This window comes from Chinchilla lanigera, unplaced genomic scaffold (assembly GCF_000276665.1).
Source record: "Chinchilla lanigera isolate Chin_1 unplaced genomic scaffold, ChiLan1.0 scaffold00124, whole genome shotgun sequence".
Lineage (NCBI taxonomy): Eukaryota > Metazoa > Chordata > Mammalia > Rodentia > Chinchillidae > Chinchilla > Chinchilla lanigera.
Window position 1 is genome coordinate 984,247 of NW_004955525.1, and position 24,896 is coordinate 1,009,142.

The 24,896-nt window shown below is 33.1% G+C and overlaps 1 protein-coding gene across 1 annotated transcript in view; it reads left to right on the forward strand.

The window, feature by feature from the left end:
- Positions 1-24,896, forward strand: part of Dach2 (dachshund family transcription factor 2) — a 618,325-nt gene that overhangs the window by 316,795 nt on the left and 276,634 nt on the right. Inside the window, exon 3 of the mRNA XM_005409722.1 lies at positions 430-542. Within this exon, the coding sequence (XP_005409779.1) occupies positions 430-542 (113 nt within the window). The remainder of the gene's footprint in view (positions 1-429; positions 543-24,896) is intronic.

Here is a 24,896-nt window from a genome sequence, read left to right on the forward strand (position 1 = left end):
TTGTATCCAGCTACACTGCTGAATTTGTTGATTAATTCAAGGAGTCTTCTTGTGGAGTTTTTGGGATCTTCCATGTAAAGTATCATGTCATCTTAGCAGCGTATTTTAATATTAAGGATCATGTGTATCTTTAAGAGCAGGAGGTAACCTATGGTTTTCCACAGCAGATGAACTGTATTACAAAGTGCTGGCCTGCAAATGGAGTCTAAACTAGAAATTAATCTCTTATAACTTTAATGATTGTCATAACTGTTTTGGCAAATTCATGAAATTATTGGATTTTTAATGATCCATGAAAATGCATAGTGTATAATGTGAACTCCTATTATTCTTGACAGCTAAACAAGATTTAGAAGATGAATGTTAGCAAGTGATAGTATTTCTAAAATGCATGCATTTGTAACTTGATCTTTATCCATTTCTCTGCAGTTCAAGGCCTGGCAGACCTCCAAAGCGTTCTTTAGGAGCATTACAAGACAATACCCACCTTCTGCCCCATGCAATCCCAAGCCTCTTATCACCAGGACTTATCACTCCAACAGGTAATAAAGTCCAACTCATGATCAGATTTCTCTCTTCACACTGGCCAGATTTTGAAGTGAACTAATATTGATCTAACTGCCTGTCGTTCAGACTTTTTCATGTTCTCCTAGAAATTACATTATTGAATATTTTTTAATATTTATGAAAACAAGTTTTGTTACTCCAGTGACTTAAATCAAATGGAAAGGATTTTTAAAAAAAACATATCCTTTCAATAAATTGCTTTATTTGCCTTTTTGTATGTATAAACACATATACTTCTGTGTTGGGACCAGGGATAGAGGCCGTTGGCGAAAGTAATATCTTCTCAAAGTCTCCTATAGGATGCAGAACATCTGCTTACTTTATATCTCTCAGTAATACTCTTTCTATTTTTAGGGGGTCTATGTATCCATGCATGTTGTCCAATTTATTAGTACAGGTTATAAAATAGAAAGAAAATGCATCTTTAATAGATACACATTATAATTGAAAAAGAAGAAGCTGGAGCTAGTCATTGTCCTGAATAATATCTTAGTGTTCTTCATTGATTACTGATAAACTGGTAAAGATAATGCTTTTACACATTATAATTGAATTCTCTTATTTCCCTAAAAGGTACCTACAAATATACAAAAATACTTGGAAAATAAGTTTAAAATTTATCTAATGTAATCATTTAAAATTATTAAGGCTCTTACCCCACAAAAATTGCTTAAAAGTCAAAATATCTTTATGTACACTACCAACGATACAAACATTTATAAAGCATCTCATGTGTTTGGGGTTTAATTTCTAGTAATGGAAAATATATGAGTATCCTGGTCACAGCAGGAATAGGGAGAAAGGAATGTAAAGTAATGTCTGTATTAAAAGGTGATAAAGACTGTAATAAAAGTCCATAAAATATACTGTAAACTCATAAAGGCAGAAGCAAGTGTATCAGTTTGGAAAATTGGGTAATTCCCACAAAGATGGACTCTTTAGAGCTACATGTCTAAACCTGAGTGTCAGACAGATGAAGAATCAGGAGATGAGTATTCCTGGTAGGAAAGAGTACACACAGATACACAGATGAGAAAAAAAGCCCAGTATGATATGGAAAATAGCAATTAAATTTAAGAGACTGGAAGAAAAATTTGAGATGGGATACTAGTAAATTGTATGGTTAAGATTAAAAAAAAAAAAAGAGGAAAAGAAAGCTTGTGAAGTCAGGTTTGATTTATCATGTCAAAGAGCTCATCCTTTTCCCCTACATACCAGTGGTTTCCAAAATGTATTTCAGGACTTCCTTAGAGGCTGATATGGAATAGCGAAAGTACATTTAGGTCACACACTTGTTCTTCAGTTAGAATTTTGTAAACTGTTGTTATCTTACCATTTTATTTTTGTTGAAATAAACTTTTATTTTATTTTATTTTATTTTATTGGTTTTTTTCCAGTACTGGGAATTGAACTCATGACCTTGTGCTTGCCAGGCAGGCACTGTGCCACTGAGCTAAATCCTAAGCCCCTGAAGTAAACTTTTATAGAAAAAAGAAACCACTTGCAGATAACTGAGTAAATATTCTACAAACAATTGCTATGGAGGGTAGACAGCATCTAAGGTGATGACAGGAAGGAAGAGAGAAATACTGAGAATGTCAACCAAGGCAAATTCAACAGAATAGAAAAGAAGTTCCAGAGTTTACAGAAATTAAAATTAAACACATTTGACACCTGATGAAAAGAAAATGTGGACAAGGTGGAGACCAGGATTTTTCATTTGTAGCTTAAGTGATGGTATCTTTAGTTAAAATGGAGAACTTGTTTACAGACTCAGGGTTTTAGGGCAGTATAATGAATATGATGGATTTAAGTATTTATAAACAAATTCTGGTATGAATGGTTCCCTGTACCTATAAATGAATATATAAAATGTAATGGTGCTCGAAATATATCTTGGTGCTTGATACATCATAATCTATCTTTGATTTCTAAACTACAGCCTAGAGCTATCATCTTATAAACAAATTGGTGTTCAAATTTTGAGAGAATGTTAAGATAAAAGAAAGAACTTAAAATTTGCCTTGTAGCTAATTCACTATTGAGTAAGCATTAGTAGCTTAACTATCAAAAAGAAATGCTCCAGGGCCACAGATACAGCTCAGCGGCACAAGCACCCGCCTGGCAAGCACAAGGTCCTGAGTTTGATTCCCGGAAGAAAAAGAAAAAATAAGAAAGAAAATGCTCCGATGTATATTTAATTCCTATTATGTATCAGGTATGGGTGCTAATTGTTTTAATATACACTTTATAGTAAAGTTATAGATATTATCCTCAGTTTTCATATAAACAATCCATGGCTCAGTGAGTTTAAATTAATTGCTTTACTTCATACTACAAATGAATGGCAGATCTGAGTTTCAAACCCAAGTCATTTTAACTCTAGATCCCCACTCTTTTATTTTACAAAGTATATCACCTACTATAAGATAATTTAGCCTCCTCTTTGGATTCAAACTTTGCCCTTCAGTTCTTCAATTTGTATTTACCACCAAGTATGCTACTGACATAAAGCTCAGTTTCATTCTTCGTTTAGGCCTAGAAAGAGATGATAGAGAAATGTAGGTGGTTGAGTGGGGAAAGTTATGAACATATCTGTAAGAAATACAGATAAGGAGAAGCAAAAGTAATCAAGGGAAGTTGGAGGAATATGCGCAGCTGTAGCATAAGTTCACTCCTTAGAATGCATAAGGTCATATCATATGCCTTAGAATTTATAAACAACTGAAAATTTTTTTTTGAAAAGAGGCTTTTGGGACCTACTGTTTCAGTGTCATGTGTGGAAAATATGTTTGAACCTTGCCTGGTTTGCCTAAGAAAAGGATTCTGTAGTGCATCTTTTTGTATTTCTTTTTACTTTGTATAATTTGAAAATGAGATAGATATAAAAGCAACAAAAAGAATGATTGTAGTATTTCTTTTTATGTAATGCAATATTTTATATATTATTGTGTTTTGACTGTAAATTCTCTTTCCCTCAGAAGTTGCTAATAATAACAGTAATACTAGCAAAAATAGTTTTTATTTAGAATGATCCTTCATTGTACAGTGTTTAATATGTAAAGCCTTGAAGATGCAGTATATGCCATATTGTTTTATTTACATAATGTAAAAGTAAAATCTTTTCTATCTGACTTTATTTCCTTTTCTAAGTTGTGCTTTTGTGTTAATTTCAAAGACATTTATTACTTTTTGGTTAAATTTCCCCAGCATAATGAAATCTCATTCATTCATACATGACTAGAGCAGAATTTGTGATAATTCATACAGAAGATATACTGAGGTCTCTGTTATTAATAAATATACTTATGCAGCAAATTAAATATATAAATAAGAAGTGTTTGTGTTTGATTTGTGTGTGTGTATGTGCATTTGCATGTGTGTGCATGTGCATAGAGGTATTAAAATATTTAGGGGTTATACAGTTCCCTGAAAGCACTTCCACAAGACTGTTATAAATTAATTGACAAACTAATTAATAATGATTGGTAAGTATTAATGATGTTAGGGCCCACAGAATCTATTCTTGAGAATGTTTTCAAATATTACTTTAGATTTTATTTTTATGTAACTAAAAATATAGGAATTGTATATAAATTGATATAGAGATGCATATATATGCATTCATTCTTTAATTTAACATATATTTTTATCATCTACTCTGTTCTAAAGAAAAAAATGTGTAGACACCAAAATAAAATTGATTTTGTAAATTTTCCCAAATGTCAACCAACTTTTTCCTTATTTATCCCCAAATGATGGCATTTGACTGCATTTTGCTTTCACATATTTGAACTACTGCTATACCAATCTCATGTTTGTATTTCTATTACTTAATGAAAGTTTTAATTTTCCGATATGTTTATACATACAAATATTATGTTGTAGGATCTTCTATAAAATATTTTGAGCTATAAATAGAAAAAGGTGATATTCTCCCCATCCTTCTCTGTATCTCTGAAGTGCTAATATCCTGGATCACATTGAATTGATTTATTAATTGTAGGTAATTCTGAATTTCCCAACAGCTGGATGCTCTTCATTCCTCAGTTTATAAAGTATTTCAAATAGACAGATGGGGAATTTGCCCTCCAAGAGATTATAACTGATAGATTACAAGGATATAAAAAAATGTTTCAGATATATCTCCTGTAATGTTCATTCTCTGAGAAGTAGTATATACTTCAGTTGAATTTTTTCTTTTTGCTGTATTGTGACAAAATATTTTTCAGAATGTTAGCTGTGATCCAAGTCACTGAGTCATTGAGACCATAGAGATCCAGCTTAGTGAGTACAAAGCTCAGTTTAGGATTAACAGAGCCAAAGTGACTATGTGCATAGTGCTGCTAGGATGATTTAACATTCACTGTATGATATAATACTAGATATCCTCAGAGGCTCATTAGAATAAGTATCCCTCATTCACATGTTGGATTTATTTAATTTTATCACTCATTTAGTTTGGATGCTAAGGGGTAGTCATGAAGACAGATTCCAGACCATTTTGAATTAAAAAAAAATAAATCAACCAATAAACGCTGGAAGGACTGTGGGGAAAAGGGCACACTTCTTTATCGTTGGTGGGAGTGTAGACTGGTGCAACCACTGTGGAAATCAGGGTGGAGATTCCTCAAAAATTAGACTAAAAGGTCCCATTCAACCCAGCTATTCCCCTTCTGAGTATATTCCTGGAAGAATTCAAAACATCGTAGCACAGCAATATACGTGCAACTATGTGTATAGGAGCACAATTTGTAATAGCTCAATCTTGGAAAAAAACAAAATGCCCATCAAACTAGGAGTGGATCAAAAAGTTGTGGTCTTTTTAATACAGTGGAGTACTATCTAGCAATAAAGGATAAACTTGAGACATTTATAGGTAAATGAAAGCAACTTGAGACTATACTCATAAATGAAGTACGTCGGACTCACATGTGCATATTGTCTCACTGATATGAGATACTGAAAGATTAAATATGGACCCAAGTGTACAATAGATATTGTGAAATAGGAAGAAACTTTTCAAAAAGAAAGAGGAACTAGGTGGGAGAAAGGGGAAGGGAGGGAAGGGAAATGAAAAACATACAAGATAGTTATACTACTAGTTTCTCTTAGTTTATTGAAAAGAAATATTATGCTAATGTTTTTTGGAGAATTTTTTATGCCCATATCTGTCTATATTCTGAGTAACTACTTTTAAGATAACAATATGCAATGTATTAACTATTGTTATTCTCTTATGATTTTGTTTTGAAATTGTTTTTTCCTTAAAATTAAAACAATTCTAAAAAATGCAAAGTTTTTAGAAATAAATCTAAGTTTGTATAAGAGCTTTAAAAGGAAAATTTTAAATCTTTTTTTTTTCAGGGACAAAATGAAGAGTTATGTCATAAGAAAGACAGATCAAACATTTATTCTAGAAAACCAAACCAATTTTTTTTTGGTGGCTGACATAAAATATGTCTATTTCTATGGCTGTCTTCAGTTTATTCAGTGAACAATATTATAAAGCACAGTTCATGTAACATAAAGAGGAGGCATTGTCATTTATGTCACTGCATTTTCTTTAATTCTTGTGTACTCAGGAAGTCATATAGGCTTGTTAGGAGCCAGAAGTTAAATTACTACTAATTCTAACACAAAGTAGGGGTCATAGACTGACATGAACTTCTAGTCTCACTGCTAAATTAAAAGCTGAAGTACATCAGTTTCATAGTAAGAATTTTACTCATTTTATGAAGTGATTCTGAGTTTCTCAAACCTCTATTTCTCTGTTCGTGTGTCTCTGTGTTTTTTTTTCTACAGAATATGACTTCTAATTAAAAGTATTTCTAGTCAGTTTTTCATTCTCTTCACAATCAATTTTGCTCTGTACTTGTGGCTTATAGATCAGAAGATATCCCTTATGTTCAATATAGTTAGAAAGTGCCATACCACCCTGATCGTGCCCTATCTCATCTGATCGAGGAAACTAAGTAGGGTCGGGCCTGGTTAGTACTTGGATGTGAGATACTGAATAAAATACTAGCAAACAGAATTCAGCAAATCATCAAGATATATGAAATTTAAGAATACCTTACACCATGATATTGATATTGATTGTGATGCTGCTGCTGAAGATAATAATGATAATGGTGACAACACAAAGATGATAATCTAGTGCTTTATAAAATGCTGCTACAAAATCAATGTGTGTGTGTGTACAGCTAATCGTTATATTCAGAAAGAACTGTTTTTCTTCATTTCCTCATTGGATCATCTTAAATACCATGTAAATTTAGAATTATTATTAATATCTCTAGATTGTTAAAGATCAAATTCAGGACTCACTCAGGCTACATATGCTGTAGCCACAGAAATATATCTCTAGCTCTGAGGCTAACATTGTTTTGAAATCTAATGACACGTTTTAAAGGTGTTTATTTGAAGTAATTATAAAAATTCATTGCATGATTTTCAACCTTAATACATTTCATTAGCAACAATAAAAATTGTACTGCTATGAACATAGATATGCTTATATCAATGTCATATGATAACTTTAAAATTTTCTGGGAGATACTCAGAAGAGGCATAGCTGGATCACATGGAACTTCTATTTATATTTTTGCGTGGCAGGCTTCATACTGATATCCACAGTTTACATTCCCAACAAAAGTTTACAAGGGTTCTTTTACTCAAGAATCTTATACACATTTCTTGCTTTTTGAGTTTTTGATGTTAGCTATTTATACTGGGATAAAATGGAATCTCAAAGTTTTTTTGATTTGCATTTCTGTAATCACTAAATGTGCAGAACATTTTTCATGTGATTATTGGCCATTTGTATGTGTTTTGAGATGTATCTATACATACCTCAGTGCCTTTTTTATTAAATCTTTTATTTTGTGAGAAGCCCAATTTTTATGAGTTCTCTATGTATTTTAGATTTTAGTCCACTAAGGAGTAGCTGTCATTATTTTTTGTTATTCTGTAAGTTTTCTCTTCATTCTGTGGTTATTTCTCTTGCTGTGAGGAAGCTTTCTAATTTGATGTAACCCACTGTTTTATTGCTGCTCTTATTTTTTGTGCAATTAGGTTTCTGTTCAGAAAGCCCTTGCCTTTGCCTATGTTTTCAAGTTTTTCCTACTTTATCTTCAAGAGGATTGACTTTATTTTTGTGTCTTTCTTTGTTTTTGTATTTATTTTTTATTATTTTAAGAAATAAAAGAAGGAAAATATATTATCAAAGACATCCATTTACAAAACAGCATAAGAACAATATAAACAAAACAGTTACAAAGTTGTAGGAAATTAACAATGATTGTTGTATTACTTGTTGACATCTTCAAAGTGGTTTCTCAGGAAAACAAATAGAGATATACAAGATTGATCAAACAAGCAATCATTAACTGTTCCTTCCTGTAGAGCAATAGAAGACAGTAGTACAACTATATTAGCTATCCGGTATATACATAGTTACATAATTTACCCTTCTTTCACTGTTCTTTTTGCACACCCCAGTTGCCCTTTACTTTTGAGCATTTCCTTTTGTTTCACAGTGTGTATTATACCTCCTAGTTTTTATTCACTCTTTCAGGTCTTACACTAGTAAGACAATACGATTCTTAAAAATGCAGGTCTGATTTATTTCACTTATGAGTATGGTCTCTAGTTGTGACCATTTACATATAAAAGCCTCAAGTTTACCTTTCTTTATTGCTGAGTAATATTCCATTATATAAAAGTACCACAATTTTTTTCTCCAAACCTCACTGGATGGACATTTGAGTTGCTTCCACAGTTTAGCAATTACAAGTTGTCCTGCCATGAACATAGGTGCACATATATCACTATGATATGACGTTTTCAGATCTTCTGGGAAAATACCCAGTATGAGAATAGCTGGGTTGAATGGGACCTCTAGACCTAATTTGCTGAGCAGTCTCCAGACAGATTTCCACAGTGGTTTCATCAGTCTGCATTCCTACAAGCGGTGGAGAAGAGTTCCTATTTCTCCACAGTCTCTCCAGCATTTGTTATTGGTTGATTTCTTAATGCCAGCCATTCTTACTGGGGTGAGATGAAATCTCAGTGTTGTTTTAATTTGCATTTCTCTAATGACTAATGATGTGGAACATTTTCTCATGTATTTATTTGCCATTTGTATTTCTTTATCTGAGAAGTATGTATTCATCTCAGCTGCCCATTTTTGGATTGGGTCTTTGAATTTGGGGTGCTGATGTTTTTTAATTCTTTATATGTTCTAGATAGAAGACATTTGTCCGAAGGATAGTCAGCTAAAATTCGTTCCCAATTTGTGGGTTTATTTTTTTTACTCTGTTGGTGATTTCTTTAGATGTGCAGAAACTTTTCAGTAGGGTGAGATCCCAGTTGTTGATTCTTTGAAGTATTTCATGTGCAGTTTGGTTTTTTTTCATGAACTCTCTGCCTAACCCTATGTCTTCAAGGCTTACCCTACTTTCTCTTCCAGTAGATTTAGTGTTTCTGTTTTAATATTGAGATCTGTGATCCATTTTGACTTGAGTTTGGTGCATGGCGATAGACTTGGGTCTATTTTCATCTTTGGCAGGTGTATTTTTTTGTCTTACTTGTTGATCCATTTGATTTTCTTCTATAACATGGTGAATGATATGGGTGTAAGTTTATTGTCTTCCAGGTGAAAAACTACTTTTCCCAGAACTATTTGTTGAAGTGGCTGTCTTTGCTGCAGTAATTTTTATTTTACCTCTATGTGAGAAATCAGATGTTTGAAGGTACTTAAAGATATTTCTGCATCTTTAATTCTATTACATTGGTGAGCATGTCTGTTTGTTTGTTTTTGGAGACAGGATCTTCCTATGTAGTTCATTCTGGCCTTGAACTCACTATGTAGGTCAGGCTGGTCTCAAATTAACTTGCAGCAATCCTCCTGTTTCAGACTTGTAAGTGCTAGGATTACAGCTGTATAACAGCATGCCTGTTAGCAGCACATTCGTTTTGTGCCAATATGATGCTGTTTTGTTATTATAGCTTTGTAATATAACCTTAACTCTGGTTTTGTAATGTCTCCTGATTTCCTCTTTTTATTCAGGCTTCCTTTGGCTATTTTGGGTCTTTTTGGCTCCATATAAATTTTCAGTTTGCTTTTTTTAGTTCTGTGAAGAATGATGTTGGTATATTGATTACAATTGCATTTAATCTATATATCACTTTTGGTAATATGGCCATTTTCATAATCTTAATTATGCCTATCTTAATTACTTTTCTCCTTACTGAGACACAATACCTGACATCCAAAACATAAAAAAACCAAATGTTTTGCTTCACAGTTTTTAAAGATTTCAATCCATAGTTGCCTGGCTCCAAGCTAGGGAGGCACGGTGGAGGGTTATGATAGGAAGAACAGTTCATACAGTTCATGGCATGGAACACAGGAAGAAGAAAAGGGTGAAGAGGGGAGGAAGAGCTGGGTGTAGTGGTGCACATCTGTAATACCAGCCCTAGAGAGACTGAGGCAGGAGGAGGATCACTGCAAGTCTGAGGCCAGCCTGTGCTGCAAAGTGAGTTCAAGACCAGCCTCAATGAAACCCTATCTCAAAAAAGAGAAAGAAAAAGGAAGAACAAAAACAAGATGAATATATATATATATACATATATATTTGAATATTCTATAGACTATATGTAGAGAAAATATAGAATACAGAAGACTATATAGAGGAAGAATATATAGAGGAAGTATATATACAAATATAATATTATACAGAATATATATATTCTGTTATATATATTATACAGAATATTATATAGAATATATAATATAATTATATAATTATTATTTTATATTGTATTATAATATATTCTATATATAATATAATAACTATATTATATATAACTATTACGTTTATTATATAATTATTGTATATAATTATATAATATACAGAATATATATATATGTGTGTGTGTATATATATATATATACATATATATATATATATCCATATCCATATCCAAAATGACCCACCTCTTCTCACCAGGTTTCACCTCCCAACATCACACCCAGCTCTAAATCCAGCAGTAGACTAGTTCAGTGATGAGCATCCCAACTCTTGGTCCAGTCAGGCTCCAAAACCCCACTTCTGAGCACATGAGGATTTGGGAGGCATCTCAGATATAAACCATAACATTATCTAAGAACAGGATGTCTTCACATTTTCTAATGTTTCCTTCAATCTCTTTTTACAGAGTAGATTTACAGAAATTTCTTACTTTATTAGTTTAATTCGTAGGTATTTATCTTTTGGAAAGTACCATATATGGAATTATTTCCCTAATCCGTTTTGATGTGTTCATTTGTGATGTAGAAGATCACTTGATTTTTGTACACTGAATTTGTATCCTGCCTCTTTTACTGAATTTATTTATTAGTTTTATGAGATTTGTGATGGATGGTTTTTGGGTTAGCTCTGTGAAGGATCATGTTCTGCAAATAGAGACAGTTTCAGTTCTTCCTATCTTCTTTCTTTTCCTTCTATTTATTACCTTGGATTTATACTCTGGCTAAATTTTTGAGTACTGTATTCAATAGGAGTAGTAAGAATTGATTTTTTTGTCTTGTCCCTGATGTTAGAGGAAATTCTTTCATTTTTTCCCCATTTGGTATGATATTGTCAATGCACTTGTTATATGTAGCTTCTATCAGTTTGAGGGAAGGCCCTTGTATAGCCATGTTTGTCAGGATTTTATAAAACAACTAGGGGCTGGAGTTTATCAAACGTTCATTTTGCATCTATTGAGATTATCATTTGATTTTTATCCTTACTTTATTTTGGGGTGTATTGCATTTAATGATTATTGCTTCTTTGATTTTTTTTTTTTTTTTTTTTTTTTTTTTTTTTTCTCCGGTACCGGAAACCGAACTCACGACCTTGCGCTTGCCAGGCAGGCGCTTTTGCCGCTGAGCTAAATCCCCAGCCCCGATTATTGCTTCTTTGAGATGAGTCCAACTTGGAGTTAACATATCTTATTGATGATTTGTCACATCTGCTTTCAAGTCACTTGTTCAGCAGTTTTGCATCTATATTCAGTAAAAAAATTGGCCTGATTTTTTTTTCTTTTTGTCAAGTCCTTTTCAGCTTTGTTTTGAGAGTAATTCTGGAGTCAAGCAAAGACTTTGGCAGTGTTCTTTTCCTATCAATTTCATGGATGCATTTGAAGACAATTGGCATTAGTGCTTCTCTGAAGTTCTGATAAAATTCAGTAATGAATCCATTCAGTTCTGGACTTTTCCTAGTTGTTCAGGATTTTGTTACTGCACTCATTCCACTGCCTGTTACTAGCCTGTTCATGGTTTTTATACCTTTTTGGTTCAGTGTTGGTAGTTCATATATATTTTGCACTTTATCCATGTCTTTAGGTTCTCCAAATTATTTGAAATTAAATTCTTGAAATAATATTTTTAATCCACTAGATATTATTGGTAGTGTCCACTATGATTTCACCTTTTTCATTTCTAATTTCAGAGATATGAGTCTTTTCCTTCCCTCTTTCGTATGTTCGGCTAAGTGTTTATCATTCTTGTTTATTTTTTCATAAAAAACTGCTTGATTTAATGATTCATTGTATTGTTTCGTTAGTCTCAATTTCATTAATTTCTGTTCAGATTATCAGTTTCTGTCCTTCTCTAAATTTTGGATTTGGCTTGCTCTTGTTTTTCTATGATCTTGAGAAGCATCAATAGGTTATTTACATTGGATAGCTTTGTTTTCCTAATGCAGGCCATTATGGCTATATATTTCACCATTAGAAGTGTTTCCAGTATGTTCCATAGGTTTTACTATTTTTTTTTTTTAGTACTGGAAATCAAACTCAGGGCCTTGTGCTTGTTAGGCAGGCGCTGTGCCACTGAGCTACATCCCCAGCCCATCCCATAGGTTTTGATATTTTTGTTGCCTTATCATTTGATTCCAAGAAATTTGTGATTTGATCCCTGGGTACTTATGGAACCCATTGATTATTTACGGATGTATCATTTCATCTTCATATGTTTGCATAATTTCTATGTTATTCCCCTTTGCATTTCTACTTTTATTCAGTTATAATCTGAAAGGATGCAGGAGATTATTTCAGTTCTTATATTTTATTTGTTTGATTTAGGGTTATAGATATTGTTTATTTTGGACAAAGGTCTGTATCCTGCTTAGAAAAGGTGTGTATTCTGCTGGTGCTGGGTAAAACATTGTAGATATTTGTTGAGTCTACTTGTTTGATGTTGTGGTTCATCCATAATATTTCTTTGTTTAATTTCCTATCTGGTTTATTTGTCTACTTTTGAGAGTAGAGTACCGAATTTTCCTATTATGATTTTATTGATGTCTACTCTTTTGGGTCAATTAGTTTCTTGTTTCATGATGTCAGATATGCCAAAGTTTAGCTCATATATATTTACAATTTTTATTACCTCCTGTTGAATTGCCATAAAATACCTTGTGACCTCAGTGACTTTCTCCGCATGCCAATCTCTGTCCACACCTCTCCAGTAGTCTCTGTCTTGCTCACATATAAAGTGGCATTTAGGGTTCAGTGGAGGAGGACGCTTCTGTTTGGAATTCACCAGTGTTTTGCAGTCTATGAGACTGAGTTCACATGGGTGCCATGCTCCACAGTTTTCAGTAGATTTCCCTGCCTTGTGGAAAAGAAATATAAGACAGTCTTTGGATTTTGTTCAGATGGTGAAATTAAGTCTTCTAAGTTCTCTGTAGAAAAAAATTAATTCAGAATTGGTCACAGGGACCATTCAAGCACGTCTGGGGTGAGGTTACTTTTCTTAATATTTCTAATTAACAAATAAAATAAGTTTAGAAGAAATTCAAGTTCTTGCTCTAAATCTCTAAGAGAGTAAAGTATGGACCCAGAGTTTCAAACTCTAGTCTTTCTTACCAATAATACACTACTTTTCCAAATATCTTGAGTGCTCTTTAATGGGAAATTTAAGCCATAGATTTTCAAGCTCAGATTTAAATTGTTTAAATTAAATATATGAGAGCAGATGTTTGTTGTTTTGGAATTAGGATACCCTTGAAATAATACATCTTATTCAGAACTGGTGATTCTATAAATTCGTTAAGATAAAACTATTTTTGTTTTTGTGGTAGGTTACCAGTATGTGTCATTAGAAAAATAATTGAAGACCATTTCTATTACTTGGTGAAGCTATAATTGTTTTCTAAAAATTGCAAAAGTAAACTTCTGAGTGAATGTAATCTACGTTTTATACAGAGAAAGGTATCAGTTATAAATTATTTACTGTGACAATTCTTGAGTGAATTAATTTGATATATGGCTAATGAATTAATATGATTAAATTAATGACAAATGCAAATGTTGCCAAACTCCACTTGTCCAACTACAAAGCTGCTTCATGATTACACTTATAAACTCCCCCTCTGTTGAGAGGATTACAGATGCCTATACTTGATCCTTCTGATAAATAACTACTCCACAATATCCTGCTTTCCATCTGGCCAATCTTCAAAATATCCCCAAATAAGAGATCTCTTATAAAAATCACATTGTCATAGGCCAAGTGTGTTGGGTTATAGAAAAAAATTTCCCTCTCTAAGATTCATTCTCCAACTCACTACCCTTGCCATATATAAATGCTTGAAATATGCAGTTGTTTATTTATTAATTTTGTTACTCTTTCAGTGTCTGCTCTTTATGCTGGTCTGCTCCCCTTAGGAACACAAGAGTGCACTTAAATAGCTCAGCAAAATTTCTATTATATAATATGCTTGTCAGATGATGTGCTGTCTTGTCATTACATTTTTATATATAGTGGATGTCCACACTGAAGTAATGCATTATATTGAAGCATGCAGATAAATTTGTGGAAATATGTTCTGTATGGTTATATATTGAGTATCAGTCATCTGCGGAATCCTGGAGAGTAAAATATGTTCATTATTTGCAACTTAAACAGTAAAAGGTAATGAGATTTATCATATACAAGTATCACCTGTATAATTTTCCTAAAATGGATAAAAGGATTCTTTATACATAGAACTCATCTTTGAGAAATGGATAGACCATGAGTTATTCTTACTTTCATTATCAACCAAAGGTTGTCAGTAAGTTTCACCCAGTGTGGTGGTGGTTTTGAAAGTATTTTGTTATGTATTTTGTACCCTCTTTGTAAGATATACTCTGTATCATCTGGTAAAGTAATTGTAAGTTTATTTTCAATGTAGACAAAAATCCTGAAAGTTCTCATGGCAAAATTTTTATTACTCATTTTTATCCATGCCTGAGACAATGTAGACATTGCTCAAGTATAGAGTTTAAACCATTATTAATGTTCGGTTTTCCCAGAGTATTTTTATTTAATTCATTTAATATACATTTGAAAGTGACAGTTGAGAGTGTTTTTCTTTGTTTACAGTTGACTTGGGTTAGCAAATAATATTTCTCACATGATCATTTTCAATAAAAATTAGCATTCTCAGATTTGAGTGACAAAATACAAAGGGCTGAACTCTGTGTCAGTTTTCTCTTTACTCTGAATCCTCAACTCTCATGACATTTTCATTTTTAGTAGTGTGGTTGTCTTGGTTACTTTTCTCTCATTGCTGGGACAAAATACCTGACACCCAAAATTAAGGAAGGAAAGGTTTATTTTGCTTACAGTTTGTTGAGGTTTCAGTCCATACTTGGCACGTTACAAGGCAGAGTGGCACATGGCAGAGGGCTACAGCTCATGGTGTCCGAACACAGCAAAAGCAACAAAAAACACACAAGGGAGGAAATGGCCTCAAGCAGCCTCTTTCTCTCCCTTACATATGCAAGCTATCCACCTCAGGCGGGTGCAGCTCTCATGCCCATAATCAATCAAACTCTAAAAGCCTGCCCCACGGCCCCATGAGGCTTTTGGGGGACACCCAGACACAAACCATAACAGTGGTATATAGGACACAAAGAACAGTAAAGAAGACTTGTATTTTTTTCATAGAATCCTTTCCATCTTGTGCCTTATGTGAAAGTATAAGGTATGATTGAAACATACAGTGAATATTATCATAAAATAATTATTATAGTAAGTTGCACATTGTCATTAGTCACCCTCAAAACATTCCCTTTCTTGTTGAACACATTTACCCTATCATTCTTACTACTGTATGGAACAGTTCCCAAAGTCCTCTTTTATGTCTTCATGAGGTGATCAAAATTTGGTGAATATCACCTCTGAGTCACATCCAACAGAAAGACAAGCTCATAAAGATATTACAGTGTGTCCTTGTCACCTTATTCAACAAATCTGGCACCATGTGACTTCTTGCTCTTCCTCAAAGCAACATGACTATGAAAGGTAGATGTTTGAATGGATGCAGTATATTGAGTCAGCCGTGATGTCACAAGTAAAGACTCTCATGAAAAAGGACTTCAGAAATGCACTTTCACACTTCTGTTACTTTTGTTTGCTTTTTTCTCTGGCTTGTACTATTATTTTGTTATAATAATTTAAATTATTACAGCATGGTGCTAATTATATACTGTCATTTTTATTTTCTTTAAAATAAAAATTAGACACTCAAAACCTAGTTAACTTTTTTGTCAGTTTATCAAGATTAGTAAATTCTCTTCATAAAACTATTTAAACAATAGTTGAGTACTAACTACAATTTGAAGTCTTACAAGTTCCTTTGGGTCACCAGTTGTATATTACTTTGGATTTTGATTCTAGGATGGTAGGATTTTGAATCCAGAAAAAGTTAATGATGTTCCCTGTGAAATATCAGTCTGTGACATGTGAAATGTCTGGGAAAGGAAGACATTGTGTGATGACTTCTCCATTGATTTGATTACACAAGAAAATAACTTTTGGACTCAGAAATTCTTATAATACCATGTTACCAAGAAAATTTGTATTTGTCTAATTATGATCAATTGTGGGTTATACAAACTGTTCTTGTTCACATCATAGAAACCTAAAAATTGTTTCTGAGCTTTATCACCAGCATTGGGAATAGTAAGATGACACACATATAGATAAATAGTTGGCTGGCAAATTATTTGAAAAGTGTATCATGTCTTCTCTTTCAATAGTATCCAAGATATCAGCCACACAAAAATGAATATGCACCAGACCTTGGCACTTTGAGCTTCTACTGAAAGGGGCAGCATTAGGAATGTCTGAAATATTTTTGAAGTCATTCCTCTATTTTCCCAATAAATGGATTCTGGCTTTGTTGTGCTCATATTTACTTCTTTATCAAATAGTTGCTTGGTCATATTCTCTTTTTTTCTGCTCCTAAAAATGCTTTTTCTTTCTTGACCCTGTGGCCAGGTTGAGAATCTCTCAAAACTGTAAGTTTTTATTTCTTTTTAATTATAAATTGCATCTGAAAATCATTTTTTCTTTTCACATCTTATATAAGGTTAAAAGGCCATTAGTGCTCTGAATACTTTGCTGTTTAGATATTTCTTCTGACACTTACTTTAGTTCATCAGTCTCATGTTCTCTTCTTTCCACAAAGCCATTGGGCATGGACACAGTTCAGCCAAGGTTTTGTCACTTCCTAACAAGCATAGACATTATTCCAATTTCCAGTACCTCATTCCCCATTTCTATCTTCCCCTCACCAAGATTATAGTTACTGTTGATATTTCTATCAATATGCTCATAAAGCTCAGTCAAATAATCTAAGAAATACTAGCATTTCCATATAATTCTCGTCTTTTGAGACCTTGCCAGAATTCCAGCTCTATTTGTGACACTACAGGATTTCTTTTCCATTCTGCTTCTCCAATTTCTTCAAACCTCTGCTCATTACCTAGTTTTAAAGCTACATCACAGTAAGCCCAGATTCTCGGTACCAAGATTATATCAGGGCTATTTGTTGCTATAATAACAAAACACCTGACACTGTGTAATGTAGAATAAATAGAAATTCATTGGCCCATAGTGCTGGGGTTTTGGAAACACAAGCTTGTTCAGTTCATCATCTGCCTCAAGAAATGACAGAAGATGACATGGCAAAAAAGCAAATTCACAGTCTCAAGAAATTTCATAATTGGCATTATTTCACTCACAGCTGATATATCTCCCACTAGAATCCACCTCATAACAATGCTTATTGGGAATTACGTTTCTAAGGCATATTTTTCGAGAGGATCCACTTAGAGAGTGTTTTAATAAGTAATTGGTTATGAGAATTTTGAAAGCCTATAAATGAAAGACTCAATACATCAGAACAAAGAAATAATCATGCAGTAGAAAACTTTGAAGATTTGGTAGCCAAAGATGTTTACAACAGCAAGGATGTGAGGCAAATCTCTGAGAAGAGTGCAAAATAGACAGATGGACATAGTTTCTGGAAGATGTGAGTCTTCATTGGTGCTGTTTTTCATTTGTATTTTTTAATTTAGATTTTTATTCGTATATGTTTGCAGTACATAATGACTACATTACTTGGGGGAATGGGTGCACATATATATATATATATATATATATATATATAAAACACATTTTAATCCATTTGCTTTCACTTCTCCTGTCTTCCCCCCCGATTCTTATTTTATTCTCTTTGCTATTTGCAAAAATCCTATCTCCCAGTTTCCTATTATGTTCTATTTTCTTGTATAGTTTATTTATATTTTGAATTTCTCATATAAGAGAAATCCTGCAATAATTAAGTTTTAGTGTCTGATTTATTTCACTTAACATAATGCTTTTGAGGGGCATACACTGTCTCACAAATGACCAAGTTTATCTTTAAGGCAGAATAATATTCCACTGTGTATATATACCATAGAGCTAACCTATGGAATGGGAAAACAATTTGCCTTCTATTTTTGGACAAAAGACTAATATCTCGAATATATTAAGAACTGTAAAAACCCTCCCAAAATGAAAGACCTAACAAAATGGTCAATTGAAATTAATAGACACCTCTCCAAAGAAGTACAGATAGCTAATAAATAAATGAAAAAATATTAACCACCATTGGCCCTTAGAAAAATGCAAATTAAAGCAATACTGATATTCCATCTCATTCCAAAAAGAATGACTATCATCAAGAACTCAAATAATGGTAAATACTAGTGAGACTGAGGAGGAGATATGAACCTTTCAGTAAAATTTGGGGAATGTGAACTAGGACAAGCCCCATGGAAATTAATATAGAGGTTCCTCACAAAACTAAAACTAGAAAGTCTATTGGACCCAGGTATTATACTTCTATATATCTTTCCCACAGTGTTGAAGACATCATATCATAGCTATACATGCATACCCATGTTTATAGCAATATGAGTCATAATAGCTAAATCTTGGATATGACCTTTATGTCAGCAGATGAATGGGTAAAGAAAATGTGATGTGTTCTGTTTGAAGACAGCTTCTAAAAGTATCACTTATGAGTACCACTTTCTCATTTCCATTTTAAAATAACTTGCAATTCTATTATTTTGAAGATGAAGAAAATTTTCCTTTTAATTACCCTTTTAAGCATTTTAGACATTTTAAAGAACTTTAGTAAGCACTATTATGTGAAATCCTTCAAGAGAGACTGGGTAAAATACTGCTTCCAAATGAATTTTAGGAATGTCTCCTTTAGTTCTTTTTGTTTGTTTGTTTGATTTTTTTATTGCTTTTTATTTTCTGAGACATGGTCTTCCTATGTCGTTCAGGCTGCCCTTGAACTCACTATGTAGCCCAGGCTAGGCTCTAACTCATGGTAATCTGCCCCAGCTTCCCAAGTGCTGAGATAATAGGCATGTGCCACCACACTTGGCCTTAAAATACTTGTTTTAACATTTTTTTCTGATGAAAATCAACAGTCTAGAGAAATGATGTCTAAAGGATTTGCTCTAGAATATACAACAAACAGGCAGTAAAATAAAACAGAAATATAACTTTGTAACTGCATGGTTAATGCTTGCTTACAATGACAAAATGATGAAAGCCTGCCATATTGAATACTCAGTGACCATATTTAAACGTGAGGCACAAAATTCCGCTATATAACTAACTTTAGGGCTCTGAACACATTATTTTCTGTTGCTTTGAGGACTAGCACTATTCCTACTGGGACAAGCAGTTCACTGGGTTGTAAGCTCAATGTAACAAATTAAAGATACCAAGTTTAGATAGGAAGACTTTATCGGAAAAAAGGAGAAGATACATAGCTACCCTGATAAGAATCAGGGTATGGGGCTCCAGAAAGATGGAGGACCCTTGGGTCTTTTGTTATTGGCCTCTCTTGTACGGGTTTAGAGACACTTTCCCCTACCTAGTACTTGCTAGAACCTGACTGGTTCCCTGGGCTGTCTTTGGATTAGACTTCCCCACTTGTCTGCATCATTCCATCTTGTAGTCTGTGTGTAAATTTTTGTCTCTATTTATCTGCTCTTGACAGGATCTTATCTCCAGGGTGAGCATCTGGTTGGCAAAGGGGGACCTTATTCATGATAAACTTCAGTTAGTAAAGGGATGTGTAGATATCTACTGAATATAATGACCCTAGAGTGTAATATATATCTATCTTTTCCTATCTCTATCTCTATCTAGGACAATTATAGATATATCTCTATATAAATGTGTGTATTTATGTGTGTGTGTGCTAGTGCATAGATATGAGTACATACAGAAAAAGCGCTTTCCCCAAAGTTAGTCATTCCCCCTCACCTGCTCTGCTTCCCTTGCATTCTACTGGACATGGGGAGGGAAGGCTATCTCAGCTTTTTGGCTTTGTACACTTGGCTTGCTCTCTTTTCTCAGACTGTAAGGTCTTTCTCTGTTTTCTTGGAGCAAGTCCCAAGGCCATTTGGTGTCCTTTTTCTGGTTTTCTCTTTCTCTACCAATGTCCCTGACTCCCAGGGTAATTTCTTTAAAGAACTTTTAACTCCTTCTAATCAGGGTTGGGTTGAAAACTAATGAGGCCCTTTTTCTGTTTTCTCTCTGCCTACAGACCCCACTACAATTTCTACTTCTTGTGCCCAATGTTCCTCTTATATAAAGCAAAGACAATAAATGCCAGCATTATAAGTTTATTGTAAGAATAAAAGGAAATTGTGCATGTAAATAATATAGCATGTTATCTGGCATAGTAAGTGTTCAATAATGGTCAAATATTACTATTGATATTACTATATATTTGGAAAATCTGACAGAATCATTTATGCATGGCATAAAATATCTATGTAACATTTGACACCTCCTATATCAAAGGGAAGTGCCTTTATTTACAACTTGACTTGGAATATTTAATAACTCTGTGTCTAGTTTATTAGAAAGTTGAATAATTGCAAAATTATGGCTAATTTTTCTCTACCTAAAAGTGTCAGAAAATGTTACATCCAACTATAGTAAGTAATAAAATGCATTTTCAACAATGTATGCTTGATTACAGAGAATGGATTTGAATCATCACTTTTCTACTAGTAAGTAGTTGCTACCTGCCAATTTTTGGATAGTCTTAAGTATACATTAAAATATATACAAGAGTAAACTTAGTATAGTTTATTTAAATATATTTAAGTATATTATAGTATATTTAAGTATATTTAAATGTACTTAAAAGTATATTTAGGACTATTTAAGGTAAATATACAATTTACTTTTTTTCTATTTTTGAGAAAAATTAGGAATGCTTTCCAAATATGGCTTTCATTAGGCTACATTGGACCCGCTGTGTGAAACAAAATGCTAGAAAGATCACAGAGAAGCAAGATATTAGATATTGAAAGTACCTGTGGACAGAGGGTGCAACAACCATGCCAGGAAAATGTATATCCTGTCACCCCTGTGGAAAACATTAACAGTTTCAGATCCATCTTTTTAATTACATTTGTATACATAAGAAGTAGCCCTATAAGCAAAGTCATTGTCAAATATGAGGAGCCAAAATGTACATCTTGATCTCTTCTCCTAGCACGTTCAGTAAAGCCACATCTTATAGGAAATATCCAAATTGTCCCTCCTGATCTGGAAAGTAAATAGATGGACTGATAGGTGTTCCTCAGATAGAACACAGCAAGAGCTGGTTGTTTATTTATTTATTTGTAGAACAGAAGTGATTCACTTAGTCTGAAATTTACAAACTCCAAATTTGATGAATATTTGCTTTGTGTTTTACTTGTCAGTGTGATGATTGCTGTAATTTGTTGCTATTCTGAGAGACTGTCAAGAGATATAGGTCTTCACTACATGAAAATACAATAAATTAACAGAAACTAATGTCCTAGAGATGTTGTAGTATATATGTTTTTGGATGCTGATGACATGGTTAGTTGGTTTCCAGGAATGTTAGGATTAAACAAAGGTTTCATGCAATAATTAGTATCATCTCTCACTTTTTCAGTTTTTACCAGCTGAGCCACTAGAGTATTCATGGCCAAATGCTTATGTGTAATAAAAGCTGACTGTTTTAAAAATGTAAGTGCTAATAGAATGATTATAGTGTTCGGTTAAACCTATAAATCAGAAACACTGGTGTGCAAAGGAGATTTCCTTTCTTGCTTTAAAATCGGTGGCACATTGTAAACATCAGACTTTCATTTTATTTACATGATACAGGAGAATATATGTTACTTAATGGTTTTAGGGTATGTGTTCCATGGCACAGAGTTTTGGCCTCTGAAGTAGTGCTTCATTACAGCTATATATAAAAATTACAGCTATATACTAAAAAATAATTGCTTTATTCCTAACCTAGTTTCTAAGTTCAATGTGATCCAGTTCTTTACTGTACTTTATTTTATTTCACCCTGAAACCCCATGTCTAGCCTAGTATATTACTTATGTGATTAATTCAGGTAGACAAAATAGAGGTGAAACTCGCTCATCTATTAAAATTTTTCATTGGTAGAGAATCCAGGGCCCCCTCAGTTAACATTTATGCACATTAGTTTGCTAAATGGATGAAGGAAATATATGATTTTAGTTTAAGAATTAATATAAAAATAAATTAAGCAGATAAAAAATACTAAGTTTATTTGACATTAATTTAAGATAAGAATAATAAATAACATTCCCTAAGCACTCTACATGGCTACTGGGCATTACCACATGTAATCTTCACACACACACACACACACACACACACACACACTATCAGAGAGAGATACACTTTTCATTTCAGTATTATAGACAAATAAATCAAGTCACATAAGTCTGTGTGTGTGGGGGAGATGTTGTGTTTCTTTTCCAATTCTCAATTTGTCATAAATCTTCAGATTTTAGCTTTAGAGTTATAATCACTTAACCCTTGAATGATTAAAAATGAGATTTTTGTTTGAGGTTTAGGAGGGAATCCATGTCTGAAGAATTTAAAAATATTTACATGTTTAAAGAAAGTCCCAATCTCCAGCCAATACTTGCCTCATTATTTTACTTTAAACAATTTGATTTTGTTTGTTTGTTTGTTTTGCAGAGACAGTGATGTAAAGATGTAGGACATTCTGTCACTCTATCTTCCCTCTTATTGTCTGCTCTTTGTCCATTTCTCTGCTTGTTTGCTTCTCCACCAGACAGGTAAGATAGAAAAGAAAGAGAAATTCCCTGGAGCAAGAATAAGGTATCAGATTTATTTTGGCGTTTCAATAACTCTTCCTCCTAATAACACCATTATCTAAAATTTAATATAATTTATCTACCTAAAAAGCATTACTAAGGGCAAAGATCTTAAAGTGATTTAGAGTGAATTCACTTTATTTTAAGTAAACATCAAAATTTTCTTTCCACTCTTCCCATTCTAGGAAGTTAGATAGATAGTTATTACTGTTATTTGTATAGCTACAATTTAAAGTAAAATGAGACATTTATTAGGCAAAAAACACTCTACTAAGAGATCATATAGTGTAATATTAATATAATTGAGAAATAAGAGCAGATTAAAAGTGAACCCTGAAAACACAACTTCAGGAAAAGAAATGATTAACTTTGATAAGTCTTCACATGTTGAAAGAAAATTAAACACTCCTATTAAAGTACATAAAATTATATTTTCATTTCACTAACATGAATGGTTTGCAAGGTTGTCTATATAGTTAATCCTAAGGAAAACAATGAATGAATCACATCATGAAATATGGAATAAAATGACTAAAATGATAATAATTTACATGGAATTTAATATTTGTAATTTTCAGTTGTTCTTATAACACATTTATTTCCGTCATTCCTCAGTTAAAGTTGAACTAATGCGTAGATTGACTGACTGTGCTTTTTCAAAATTTTTGGAGCTGGTGGATTCAATCTAAGGCTGTTGATGTTCCATCTTTTGCTTGATGATCTAATCCTTTACATTTAAATCCTCAACACTTTACTTTAGTTAAATATTTTTATTAATATATATTTGCAATACATATAATTACATTCATGGCTGGACGTGGTGGTGCACACCTGTACTTCCAGCACTCAGGAGGCTGGGGCAAAGATTGCCATGAGTTCAGGTCCATCCTGGGCGAGGTAGTGAGTTCAAGACCAGCCTGAACTATATAGCAAAACTGCCTCAAAAAATTACATTTGTCTTGGGGGAATGGTACATATTTGAATTGTACTAATCCATTTTACTTTTCTTTCCGTCTCCTATCCTTTGTGTTCCCCTAGTCCTACATCTTCTTCCTGTCTCCACAGAGTTTACGTCCTTGTTTCCTATCATCTATCTTTAATTCTGCTCATTAAATTATTTATGCTTTGGTTTTCTCATATAATCTAGACCTTGTGCTATTTAATATTCTGTGTTTGATTTATTTCACTTCATATTATGGCTTCAAGTTGCATTCATTTTCCTACAAATGATTCTACTTTACCCTTTTTATGGCTTAATACTACTCCTCTGTGGGTATATATTACATTTTCTTTATCCACTTATCTACTGATGGGACTATAAACTGTTTCCAAGATTTAGCTATTATGAATTGTACTGCTATAATCAAAGTATGCATGTATTGATGTAATATTTCAGAAGAACACTCAAAAGAAGTATGCAGGGCCAAGTGAAAGTTCTATTTTTAGCTTTAAGAGATCTCTATAGTGATGTCCATAGTGGCTGTATTAATTTACGTTCCACGCAGCAATGTAGAACTCATCTTCATTTCAAACTATGCTTGTTGGGCAGCTGCTTCAGACTACTGTTTGCAAATATTTGTTAATCTACTATTTTGCATGTTATAGGTCAGTCGAACTATGCCTACTTTCACTTTTCTAATCCATATCACTGCAGTACTTGACCCTGTCTTCCCTTGCCCTATTTGTGTCACTCTTATCTCCTAAATCCCCTCACTTAAAATTTCTGGATGTTCACAGCACAGTGAAGTTTGGGTCGTGGACGTGTGGACTATATGCACTT